Source organism: Psittacula echo (genome assembly GCF_963264785.1).
Source record: "Psittacula echo genome assembly, chromosome: 21".
NCBI classification, from domain to species: Eukaryota; Metazoa; Chordata; class Aves; order Psittaciformes; family Psittacidae; genus Psittacula; species Psittacula echo.
The window spans coordinates 6334967-6347847 of NC_137757.1; the positions used below are offsets into that span (position 1 = coordinate 6334967).

The window sequence follows — 12881 nt, forward strand, 5'->3', positions numbered from 1 at the left end:
CTCCTATCCTCACCCAGCCGCCTGCGGGGTTGTGCTGGTGTGGCAGTGACCCAGCTGCATGCAGCTGTGGGGTGATAAATGAGGAGAAAGAACGTGGTAAAACAGCAGCCCTGACAGTAGCTCAAAGCCCCTCTCCTCCTCACTCGGGTTGATGGGGAGCTTTATGGCTGCACAAACCATGTTAATTACATCTGATTTCACACTGGACCTATACCTTACCTTTGTTCTCTGCAGTCATCCCTCTGTTATTCTCAAACTTGGTGATTTTGGTTTACCACAAAACGCTGCTGCTGGTGATGAAAAGAGCATCCCTGATGTGATTACAATGGTGCCTGTTGGCCAGTACCCTATGGCTACCCACAGAACGTCCCCCATTCCTCTCAGCTGTGGTGTGTGCGGTCACCAGCAGGACACCGGCTATCGCTGATCTCTCTTTTATCGTATTAAACTTGCTGCTTTAATGCTTTTTGTCCCAAATCGCCTCTTCCCCTCATGCACCACAACCCATGCACCCGGGTGAAGAGCCCCTCCTGAGGGCCCCCTCCCGGCCAAGACGGCGCCTCCCGATTGGCTCCTTGGTTGCCCGGCAACGGCGGCGGCGGCGGCGGGACAGGCGGTCGCCATGTCTGTGCGGACGCTGCCGCTGCTGTTCCTCAACCTGGGCGGGGAGATGCTGTACATCCTGGACCAGCGCCTCCGGGCCCAGAGCATCCCGGGCGAGAAAGCCCGCAAAGGTGAGCACCCGGGGCCGGGGCACCTCCCGGAGCCCGTCCTGCGGGGCGTCGGGGCTCCCGCGGCCTGTGGGTGCCGGGCGGGGCCTCAGCCTGCGGCCCGTTGCTGGCCTGTCTGTGGGACCGGGGCCTGCGGCTGCCCCGGGTCTGGTCGGGAGAAGCCGCCGGTGCCGGCCCCCACCCTGGTGAAGAGATGGGCTGCTCCAGGGCTGTGTTCTCTAGTGCAGTAAACACGGATATACTTGGCACTGAAGGATGCTCAGAACCTAAGAGCGTCTGTCATTGAAAAGCTTCTGGGGCAAGTAGTTTCCTCGCTGCAGTAATTAATTGTGTATGTTTTCTCATCTTAATTTTGAAGTAAAGCCTCTTGAATTAATCAGTTGTCATGAAGCTTCTGTGGTAATAACTGCCTGAAGGTATTATTGAAGCTAATTCGTGAAATGCACACAGATAAGGTATAAATTGAAACACATTTCTGTGTTGCTGTATTTGTTTCAGAGGTTAGAGCTTCAGAGGTGTAATTTTGGAATCAAAATAACTACTCAGGACTTGGGGATCTCAGTCCAGGGCCTGAACTGTTTCAGGAAGACCTCATTCCTTCTCCTGCCTATTCAGTATTAAGAAGTTCTAAACCGTAGCAAAGGTTTTGCTACAGTGGTGCAAATCTGAGTTATTCCTGTGTGTCTTAGAGAATGATCAATGCCAAAAGTTTACTGCTGTGCACATAGGTCTAAGTTGAGAGCTTAGACTGGATTAGCTGAGATATCCCATACTTGGTGGAATATCTCAGCAGGAGAATTAGATCTGTACTAGTTTATCCACACTTGTATTTTATCTTACCAAAACTGGAGTGTTAATTTCACTGCAATGTGGTTTCCTCCACATTGAGGTGCTTGTTAATGCTTTAAATTAATGCTTTAAACTCAAATATTCTTTACTTGCAAGTGTGAAAAACCAGCTGAAAACTTTCCAAACCGTACTAAAACTCAATCGAGGGCAAGATTTTATCTCCATTGAAGCTACAGGATTGTTTCCAAGGGGAGGGTAAGGTTTCACCTTCTGTGTGCTTGTGAAAGATGTCAACTACGGGAAGAGTTCACTGAATGCTGTGAGAAAAACCCAAGTCCATTAGTTAGATTTTCTCTCTTTTATTTAGATTATTTCTTTTCTTCTCCTTGAAACTATTGTTCTTACTTCTTGAACTGGTGTTTTTGTTTTATATGCTTCGTGTAGATGAATGGACAGATGTGGACAGGAAACGAGGTACTGTAACCTTCTAGCTGCATGCAGTAGACAAACACCACTACATGCACACATGAGGCTCATCATATGTGAACACACCATGTGCTGTTCCTGCAGCCTTCTAGTCATAGCGTCAAAGATGAATAACTCACCCGTTCACTAAAACTCACTTGAAATATAGATTGTATTGAAAATAGACAATAGCTCACAAGTGTATGGCTTCAAAAGTAAGTCGCTAATTTAATCAAGACCATAAATAGGTCAAAACTTTTTATCAGAGCAGCCTTCCTGGCCAAAATGAGATTTGTATTTTTTCTAGCATCGTATCAATGCAATGATATAATTGGGTGGGCATTGTGAAGGCTGTTTTTCAGCTGAACTGCAGGAATAGTTTATATACTCCATTTCTAATTCATCGCTTAGGGTTTTGACAGGTGAACTCCAGGAAGGATTTAAGGCACTTCCATCCTAGCTGCATATCTGTCTCTGACAGTGGTCACCACCCTTGCAGGGTGATCACAGAGGAGCTTCAGCCAAGCTCCTCTTGACTCAAATGACCCCTGAGGGTGGGTTTGAGCTGAGACCTCGGGGTTTGTGCTGGGGCAGCTGCAGGGTGAGTGTGTGTTTCCTTATAGACTCTGCCTGGAAACAGGCAGCAAAGGGCTGTGGTAAGGAGCTGGGTGGGCAAATAAACCTCTTAGACTATCTCATTTTTGGTAGGTGAACATGGGTAGAACTTTCAGTGGCTTTTTGAGCAGCCCTTTTTAAAGAGAAACCCTGGTTATGATTCTTGGGTTTTAAAATAAGCATCATTTGTAGGTTTTGAAGGTAAATACTGGTATCCTGGAGTTGGCCCCTTTATGCTACCATTGCACCCTGTTTCCAAGAACACTACTTTTCCAGCATCTAAGATTTTAGAAGTCTAAAAAGATTCCAAATTCCTCTTTTATCATACCCAAACTGATAATGAGTTGTACAAAAGCCCGCTTGAGCATATTTAGACGGTAGCAGCACAGATGTAGATGCCACATTGACCAATCCATCAGCTTCTCTTGTGAGAGAAAAAGGTTTGCCTATGGACACTGCTCCTGGGGCGAGCTCTGAAGAGCTGCATAGAGTAACCAGATGATGAAGCCATGACAAGGCAGCTTCGCGTGCCTTTGACCTTGTTACCAACTATAAACCTATTGCAAGTAGAATGCGTGGCTGTTTTGAACTCATAATGTTCCCTCTGCTGCCTTGAATGTCCTCCAAGAAGCAGGAGCATAATCCAGGTGTAAAGGCTCCAGTCTCTTGTCATGCATCCAAGCCACGTTACGTGGCACTGCACTAGACATTAGCACGTGTCTGGCACCAGTGACAGGGCACTTGGAAGTGAAAACCACTGTAAATCCTCAGCTTCTCTTCTGCCCATCCATTGTCTATACTTGGTTTCCCTCTCCCCATTCCAGTGGATGAAACCCCTCTCTGCTGAATTGCTTTTATGCTATGTTGCTTGGCGTGCCATTTTCCCTGAGCTCCTTTCTTTGTTATTTTCCATTGTTAGAACGGTGTAAATATCTCCTTAGGGCCTACCTGTGCTCTCAGGTCTCTCTGCTGTGTCATTACCAAACATACCATGTGAGATTTGCCCTTTACCATGACTTTCTTGTGTCTTTGTCAGTTCTTTTTATAGCCAATACAAGAGTTTTTAATCTCAGAAGACAATTTTATATCAGGCTGGGTGTGTGGTTAACACAGAGCTTGGAGTTCCAGTGTGAATATCTGCCAGCCACAGTCAGCATACTGGGATGTTGGCTGTCTTCTGACAGTATCGATTATTAGTGACCCTCCAAAGATGCTTCTCGGCCTTTGTGTGGGCAACATGGGCAAGCAACTTAAAAATATCTTTCTTGACAGCAGCATAGGGCAAAAGTTCTTAGTTTCTGTCATAAATGATTACTTGCAAAGTGAAATATAAACTAATGCTAATATGCTTGACTTTCTCCATTGAAAAAAGGGAGGGGTTTTGCCTCAGGCTGCAAGTAGGGATTGGTTTATGGACGCTTTGTTTGAAAAGACGGGAGGAAGAGGAGGGATTTTCTTCCCATTTGTAATTAGGTGTATTTATAATCCATGCTGCCCAGAAGCTGAGCTGAGATCTGTCAGGATCCATCAGCCCCATGAGGTGCAGTGCAATGGGTGCTGGAATGTGTGTGTCACCAGGGGTGTGCACCAGTGTAGGAGAAAACCCAAACCCATCAGCAAGGTTTAAGCAAGGAGGAATCCCATCAGAAGGTACTTTTCCTAACAGTTATCCATTCTGAGCACCTACAGCATGCCTAACAACATTCCCTAAGACTTACTCATCTGAGACAAGATGAAGTGGCTGGGACATTAACTTTCCCTTGGCTGTCTGTGTAGGGTGTGAGAAGCCAGGTGTCTACCCCAGCAGTGAATGATTCCAGCAGTGTTTCCAACAGCTAATCACTACCACTACACACAGTTCATTCTTTTTTCCTTTTCTTTATTACTTCCTCTGAGATTTTTCTGATTTCTAAGCATCAGCCTCAGTAACAGTCACCTGCCCAGGAAAATTCAGGCTTGTGTAGGAATCGGTGTGATCTGAAGATTGATTTAACCTTTTTTGGTTAGAGGACTAAATGCTTATTTATGAGAACTCTGCAGAATGTATCAGGTATATGACAAAAGTATCTAGCACAAAAGCTAAGATGATGCATCTGCTTGGATCACTGCAAAATGTTTTCTCTCTTCTTTGCATTAAAAGCTCCATTACAAGAGTGTAGCCCTTATACTCAGCACTCCCGATCTCTATGTACTCTTGTGTAAGTCGTGTTACATTTAGACATGGAATTGCCTTATGTAGACAATTCCATGTCTAAATTTACACCTAAAAAATATGAAGCATGTGTAAGGAAGTTGAGAGTTCTGCTTTTGAACTGCTCTAGGATCTGCAGAGGTGGTTGTGTAAGAGCCCTGAATGGCCTGACAGAGATCCCAGTGTTATAAATGCCTCCTTAAATACCTGCCAGTGTTAATCCCTATGAAACAAATACTACAGGGAGCCTTGAATCATTCAGGAGCTTCTGTTTAGAAGGAAAAAATAGACTAAGAGTGTCAAAGGCTAAAGAGAGGACAGGCACAGTCAGTTGGCTGTAGTTTGCAAAACAGTCTTCTTAGGAAGCAGAACTGCAGCTTTTATAGATGATATGTGTCAGAGTCGCCTATAGACAAAGCAATTTAAAAAGTGAAAAGTGCCATAGCTGTAAAACCAGCAACAAACCTAGCCTTACTCCCACTGGAAAACAGGGTTTGCTGCATTCTGCCCCTGGAGACAGGCAGCAGGAATCTTGCTTAGGCTGCTGTGGGATTGAGAGAAATGTTGACATTAAGAAGTGATGTTCCTTTTCCTTTTTCCTTTGTGGCTATGTACCGCGTTCCACAGGTAAGCGTTCATGTCAGTCCTCACAGCTGTCAGTGTCCAAGTTTTCAGTGTGGAACGAATCCTGTGCTGTTTCTGAAGCAAAAACCCAGAGGCTCTTTGTCTTTGCAGTTATGAATGACATCATCACAACCATGTTCAATAAAAAGTTCATGGAAGAGCTGTTTAAACCGCAGGAACTCTATTCCAAGAAAGCGCTGCGAACAGTGTACGACCGCCTGGCTCATGCTTCAATCATGAGACTGAACCAGGCAAGCATGGACAAGGTAAAGAACCTCCTGCCCAGTCCGTCTGTGCTCCTGTTCACAGGTTTCTGGTTGGGATAATTAGCACGTGGCTTTACATCGCTGTAATTCTGAAGGGCTTTGTGACAGCCCTCATTCCATTCACTTCCTTTGTAAAAGAAGTTCTCATCAAGGTTTGGGGAAAATTCGTGGTAGTGTCAGATACTTCAGAATTTGTATTTCTGCTTTAATAGCTAAAAGTTGGATTTTAAGGCATGCAGGAAGTATTCTTTATCAGATTTTTTTAATATCTATTTAAAATGCATACATACATGGGTGTGTATAAATATCTTTCTATATTGACACTGTTTTGAAGTTGCAAATTAAGCAGAAATGAAATCAGAACTCTTGCCTGCAGACAGTATATCCAGCAGAACTGGGTTACCTGAGAGACCTCTACCTGCGTGCCAGGGTTATAGAAATTGGCAGTAGTTTCAAAGGCAGTTGGAAAGCCCAGCAGGAGGGCTGACAGTGATTGCAGAGCTCTTACTTTCTCAGGACACAAAGCTGAAATGGTTCTTCTTCCCATAGGCAGGCGCTAACATCAATGTCTAAATCCCTTCCTACATCAGCACAACGCTCCCTGAGTGGTGTCACACTCTCTCTGTTGTGGCAGAGCCAACATTTGCCCGTGTTCCCTTGCAGCTGTATGACCTGATGACAATGGCTTTCAAATACCAAGTGCTGCTGTGCCCCCGGCCCAGGGACATTCTGCTGGTCACCTTCAATCACTTGGATGCCATCAAGGATTTCATATATGATTCCCCTGGGATTATGAATCAGGTGGATGAAACTTTCCGACGGCTGATTGATGTAAGAATCCTTCGGAAAAGGGTGGGATACACTGTGGTTTGAGATGATTTTATTTGTTTTCTCTTTCAAGGTCATCTTGTAGACTAAATACTACATTAGCAAGTGCCATATCAAGTGTGGACATTGATATCTCCTCAGAGAAACATCCCAGTAACCTTCCCTTCTTTTTTACCTGAGGAAACAAATCGGCCTCCAAGTTTCCAACTTTTGCTGGAATTCTTTGGACAAAGAATATGAGCATTCCAGTGAAAGGGAACTGGTTTCACAACATGTTGAAAGTTCTGGGAAGTCATGAAATGTTTCTAAAGGGCTGCTGGAGAGGGAGATGTCTACAAGTCAAATATTATTTTTCTACTGGTGCAGGTTAAATCAATACATTGCTTATTCAGCCTGATCAAGTCTGCACTGACTGCTGCAGGAATTAAATCAGACTTTAGTCATGGATAATAATCACTGATAATGACCAGAAGCCCCTTCACACACACACCCCCCCCCCCCATCATTTCTGCTTCCCCTGCCACGCATGCTATTTTTGCCAGCAGTATTCCAATATCCTTGTTTCCACCTTTACCTTGGACATAGTACACTTGCAAAGCCTTCCATGATGGTTTTTCTTTTCCAGACATACAGCTGTCTCTCTGATGGGGAATTTCAGCTCATCAGGCAAACACTCCTCATTTTTTTTCAGGACATGCACATAAGGGTAAGAGCTCAATACAACCATTCAGTAAGAATGAAAGGGAGTTTGTGGCTAGAATATGGAAGTGTCTTGTTATAATTACACTGTAGGTTTGGTTTTATTACATACACTTTTCAGTCATCATGATGTGTTTGTAATTTCAACTTCAGCATTTCACAAAGTGAGCACATCTACTACAATAATAATAATTCTAAAATGCTATGGAAAAAAGGAATCTCTGCAAGTATGGATCTGCTGGTTGATAAATATGTTTTTCCTTTTAATAAAAACTAAATATGAAAGAACCTGAGCTTTAAGTCACGGGGTTTTATATTCTCTAAATAAATTGATCATACTCAAGTGCATAAACAGTACATATCTTTTATTTATTCATTTTAATATTAGATTGGTGTGCCCATGGTCTGGACCACAGTTCTACATTACTGTCTTTGTCCTGTATCATAGTGTCAGTATAGTATAGTATATATATACAGTATAGTGTATAGAATATAGACCTAAATCTCTAGGAAACCTACCCCAGTCTAGGCAGGAAGGCTTCAAGGCCAGACTTCAAAGGATTCACATCAGAAGACATGCAATTGATTTTCTCAGAGGTGGAATATTCTTTTGCAGGTTTCTATCTTTCTGAAGGATAAAGTTCAAAACTCTAATGGTCGCTTCGTGCTGCCAATATCAGGCCCTGTTCCTTGGGGCACAGAAGTTCCAGGACTCATCAGGTGAGCTCCGAACTGCTGCTCATCCTGTTTGCAGTGCCTTGCAGGTACGGCTGCTCACGGAGAGCGGCCAGTCCCAGAGGCCTAATAGGAATTGAGCTTAGGCTGTCATTCGTGTGGCATGGATAGCTGAACCTCCAGTAAGTCCTATTTAAAGGATTTGGGACTAAGTCAGCCATCAATGTAATGCTAAGCTGTTTCTGGCATTCTCTACTCCATTAAATTAGTTATTAGTACTTTATCCTGTAAAATAGGCATTCACTAACATACAGATTAGGGTTTTATTCCCCTTTTTGTTGTGCTGTAAGCAAAGGAACTCGGTACTGAAAATCAGTAATAAAACTATTAAATATGTTTCAATAATGACTTGTTTTTAAGGATGTTTAATCACGATGGAGATGAAGTTAAAAGAACTGAGTTCACCACTCCTGGAAATTATGTTACTGCACAAAGGGAAGGATCTTTTGGTCTTTATGGAGATAGAGTCCTCAAACTCGGAACAAATATGTAAGTAACTTTAGTCCTATATAGAAACAGGAAGTAAATGTTGATGGTTATGGATTTGTTCAAAAGCATGTCTTCAGACTTGTGGGTTTTTTCCCTCTTTTCTATTACCAGCTTGAACTATAATTTCTTATTTCAATTATTTACAGTGTTCAGAAAAATACCCTAAAATCACAGCTACTGTGCTGCTTCCTCCAACTCCTTTTTCTCATACAACTAACAGGGTGCTCTTTCTCATGTGTGTGTTTTTTTCCCTTTAGGTACAGCGTTAGTCGGCCAGTAGAGACACACATGTCAGGATCATCCAAAAACTTGGCATCCCATGCAAAGGTCAGTGTTGTTCTCTTCCTGTCACTGGTTAACTGGCTGACCAGTCTGGGTTGGTGGGTCCTGCAGCTGGCCACATGTGGTGGGAGCTTTTCCTTCCAGATTTCACATTCTTTTCCCTTGTCCCTCAATAGATGTGGTCACTGATTGAAATGCCCACATCTGTCACATCCAAATCATTCACTGCCTTCCCCTTAGTTCATCTCATTTCTCAGAGAAACAAAATCCATTATTTTAGTCTACAATTACAGGATAACTTCAGGGGAATTGCTTCTGCTGTCCTTCTTCTTGGGGAGACCTTGTAAGAGTCTTCTGTTACCTAAAGGGTGCCTACAAGAAATCTGGAGAAGGACTTTTTACTGTAGGGATAGTAAAAGAGGGGATGGCTTTAACCTGCCAGAGGGGAGATTGAGGTGAGCTCTGAGGCAGAAGCTCTTCCCTATGAGGGTGCTGAGGCACTGGCACAGGGTGCCCAGAGAGGCTGTGGCTGCCCCATCCCTGGCAGTGTTCAAGGCCAGGTTGGACACAGGGGCTTGGAGCAACCTGCTCCGGAATCCAGTCTGGGATTCTGTGATTCTCAGAGAATTGAGAATCCAATTGTCCATGGTCCCTTTTGAGCTGGGGAAAGGCACGTTTTCCTGAAGAACCTCACACACAGGCTTATGCAATGGCTTTCTTGCATCCTATTTTAATCTCTACAGAAACAGAAAGCTGGTTTTACAGATTTCTCAGCTATTCAATTTAGCTGTAAAATTATCTCGTCCTGGGTCTATAAATTCAAGCATCATTTTATAGCTGATAATTACGAGCTATCTGCACAATCTGTACTGTCAACAATACAGAAATGTATTTATATCACTCTGAAGAACATTTATGTAATATCAGAAAACACAAAAATTATTATAGTCCTCATCTCCAGGGTAACCTCACCAATGAACCTGTTTTCTGCAGGAGAATATAGTCCCTAGCCCTCTTGCTAAAGAAGAACTGAACTTCCTGGCCAGGCTGCTGGGAGGTCTGGAGATCAAGAATCCCAGTGGCAGTGACACGGGATTTCGACTGAATTTGTTCACAACCGACGAGGAGGAAGAGTATGCTCGGGTCCTTCTTGATTTGGGGCTTGGGAGGTGGTGCCAGTATGGACAGCCCTGGAGAGCTGGACAGCTTTAGGGACGACATAGCAGGGGTTAGCATCTTGTTGTCGTGGTCCAGATGGTCCCTTCAGGATGAAGGAGGAGTGCTTTTCCCAGCTTGTTTATTCCGGCTGTCGGCAAGGAGAGCATTTCCCTTACTGGTGTCCCCTCTGAGCAGCACTGGTGGTTAGCAGTGGGTGATGAGCTGTGCTTCATTCTGTCCATGGAACAGAGCCATCCCTTCAGCCCTTTCAGCTCTCCTTTCCCCAAATACACCTATGTATGTAGATGTATTTGGGAAACCAGTAGTGGTGGTGAGCCTCACAGGCTTGAACATCGTAGCCCTCTCCTGGTGGGGAGCACAAGGGTACTGAGACTTTTTGTTACATGATTTCTGCAGAAACCTACTTTTAATCTCACTGACAGAGATATTCCCACTGTTCTACATAGAGCTTAAAAAAATCTGAGACAGGGAAAAGCCTCCAAACTGGAGTCAATACATTCATTTGCCCAGTAGGAACAGGGACGTTGTCCAAACTTCATGCTTCCAGGAGCCTCATGAAATCTGATTTTTATCATTTACTTGTGTGACATCATGGCATTAAGCACTCTTTTCATGTTTTCAACCAAGACACGCTGCACTGACTAGACCTGAAGAGTTATCGTACAAGGTTATCAACATAGAAGCCACACAGGTATGTACAGCACACTTCAGACCTTTGATTCTCATTGTTCTGCCTTGCTAAGAAGTGAGTTTCACCCAGAGTGGTAACTTCAAATACACCTTTTTTTACCCCCAGTTAAGCTCATCAGTAAATCATGGCACTATTTGCTACCGAGCCTGTGCGTTTGGTGACTATTTCATAAGAGAACTTGAAACCCGACAAATATTGCCAGTTTATAGTATTATAATACAGTATTATAATACAAATATTCTGAGCTTTTAGCTGCTTAAGATGGAGAAATGTTACTGGCTCGTTTGCCTGCTTGTGGTTACAGCCTGATGCCTTCTTGAAGGGCCTCAGAGGCATCGGCAGGCAGCTGCGCACCCCCGAGGGCAGCCCAGCCAAGGCTGGTGGCAGCAGGGGCGGGCACATCCCAGGGCAGCCCCGCACAGGCCCGGCCCGTCGCGCTCTGAGCCGCGCTGTCTCGCCCCGCAGGAGCCGGCCCGGCGGGAGGAGCTCTCCTGCATCCTGGGGGAGATGGAGGTGGCGGAGCCGCCCCCGCAAAGCTCCGGGAAGGGCGAGGAGCTCCTGGCGCTGATGGACGCGCTCTGAGCATGGTAAAGGTGCGGGGCGGGACCGGGAGCGGGGAGGGACCGGGAGCGGGAGCAGAGCGCAGGCGCGGCAGCCCCTTCCTGCCGCCGGGCGGGCGAGCGTGCAAGGGAGCGGGGGTGAGCGTGCAAGGGTGGGAGGAGGGTTTGTGTGTGTGTGTGCGTGCAAAGGGGGGCACATGGAGAACGGGAGCGGCGGGAGAGGGGCGGTGTGCAAGTGAGGGCATCAGTGTGCAAGGGGGGCACATGGAGAATGGGAGTGACTTGGGAGAGGGGGAGTGTGCAAGGGAGGAGGCAGTGAGGGTCCCACTGTGCAAGGGGAGGCACGTGGGGAATATGAATGGTTTAAGAGAGGGGCAGTGTGCAGGTGAGTGTGCAGAGGGTGGTAGGGATGCTGAGGAAGGTGGCCCTGGCCAGTGGTGGGGGTATCCAACTGGGATGCAGCTTGGTGTCTCCCTGTTCCCAGTTGGGGTGCAGCTCGGTGTCTCCCTGTTCCCAGCCGAAGGCACGCGATGGAGGTCAGCCACTCGGTCAAGGAGCGCACCATCGCGGAGAACAGCCTGGTCATCCTGCTGCAGGGCCTGTGCGGCCACGTCACCACTGTGGACCTCCGCGACGAGAGCACAGCCACGGGGCGCATCACCAGCGTGGACGCCTTCATGAACGTGCGTCTGGCTGAGGTGACCTTCACGGACAGGCAGGGCACCGTGTCCCAGCTGGACGAGCTGTTTGTGACCGGCAGGAACGTCCGCTACGTCCATATCCCTGACGAGGTGGACATCAGGGCCACCATCGAGCGGCAGCTCCAGGCCATCCACAGGGTCCGCTACTTCGGGGGCCGTGACAAGGGCAGGAAGGAGTTCCCTCGTGCAAAGTACAAGTGAGCCCACGGCCCTGCCCACAGCCAGGCCACCATGGACCTGCCCTTTTGGACTGCCAGCCACCTCCACATCTCACCCCAGACATCCCACCTGGGCACACGGGGCTCTGCTGCTCCCCTGGCCAGTGCCCACAGGGAAGCAGGGTTTTTCTTTCTGATAAATAACCCCATTTAAAAGGGTCTTTGATCTCTCAACTCATTTTCTGTTCTGCAGGCAGCTACTTGTGTGTCCTGTGGTGGCCAAGCAAAGTTCTTCAGGCCAAAGCCACGTCCTGGGGTTGTTCTGGGCTGCATCCTTCCTCCTGCCCATGGTTTGCTTTCCCCTTGTCCAGTACCCTGCAGGATGATCCTGAGCTGGCGATGGGGTCAGTTGTGATCTGTCCTCTAGGAGTTTAATGGGAAGAGGGCCACGGGAGAGGGGCTGAGCTTGTAGCGGAGGGGGCTTTGCCCGGGACACGCAGAGAGCGATGCTGGAGCTGCCGGCTCTGCTTCCGTGCTCCTCCCTCAACCTTAGCACAGCTGGGCGCGCTGCACGTGTGCCCAAAGCACCGCCCCGCCCGGTGCTGCCCTCACCCGGGCCCCGTGGGTCGGGAGCCCCGGTGTGAGCCCCTGCCCGCGGTAAGGCCGTGCTGCCGCCGGGAACAGGAAACGTGGAGCGGGGTCCCCGTGCGCGGGAGCCAATCGGCGACGGGTGTGGTGCCGCCCCAGCCAATCAAATCTTGCTTCCATTTCGTGTCGGCGCCTCAACCAATCAAAATCTGCCGCAAATATCCTCGCCGACCGCTCAGGCCGTAGCCCAATCACAGCCGGCGCTGTCTGAGGCTGACCAATCAGCATCG

General features: G+C 47.1%; 2 protein-coding genes across 2 annotated transcripts; both read left to right on the forward strand.

Moving 5' to 3' along the window:
* Positions 1 to 90: 90 nt before the first annotated feature.
* On the forward strand, positions 91 to 11166 carry OSCP1 (organic solute carrier partner 1; the record flags this gene model as incomplete). The annotated part of the gene is made up of 10 exons (XM_080632471.1): positions 91 to 734; positions 5527 to 5681; positions 6345 to 6512; positions 7135 to 7215; positions 7825 to 7928; positions 8304 to 8432; positions 8690 to 8759; positions 9708 to 9847; positions 10521 to 10584; positions 11050 to 11166. The coding sequence occupies exons 1-10, from the start codon at positions 623 to 625 to the stop codon at positions 11164 to 11166; spliced, it is 1140 nt and encodes a 379-aa protein (XP_080488597.1). The 5' UTR covers positions 91 to 622.
* Positions 11167 to 11674: 508 nt separating this feature from the next.
* On the forward strand, positions 11675 to 12098 carry LSM10 (LSM10, U7 small nuclear RNA associated; the record flags this gene model as incomplete). The annotated part of the gene is made up of 1 exon (XM_080632473.1): positions 11675 to 12098. One exon carries the CDS (start codon positions 11675 to 11677, stop codon positions 12044 to 12046), a length of 372 nt encoding a protein of 123 aa, XP_080488599.1. The 3' UTR covers positions 12047 to 12098.
* Positions 12099 to 12881: the final 783 nt, after the last annotated feature.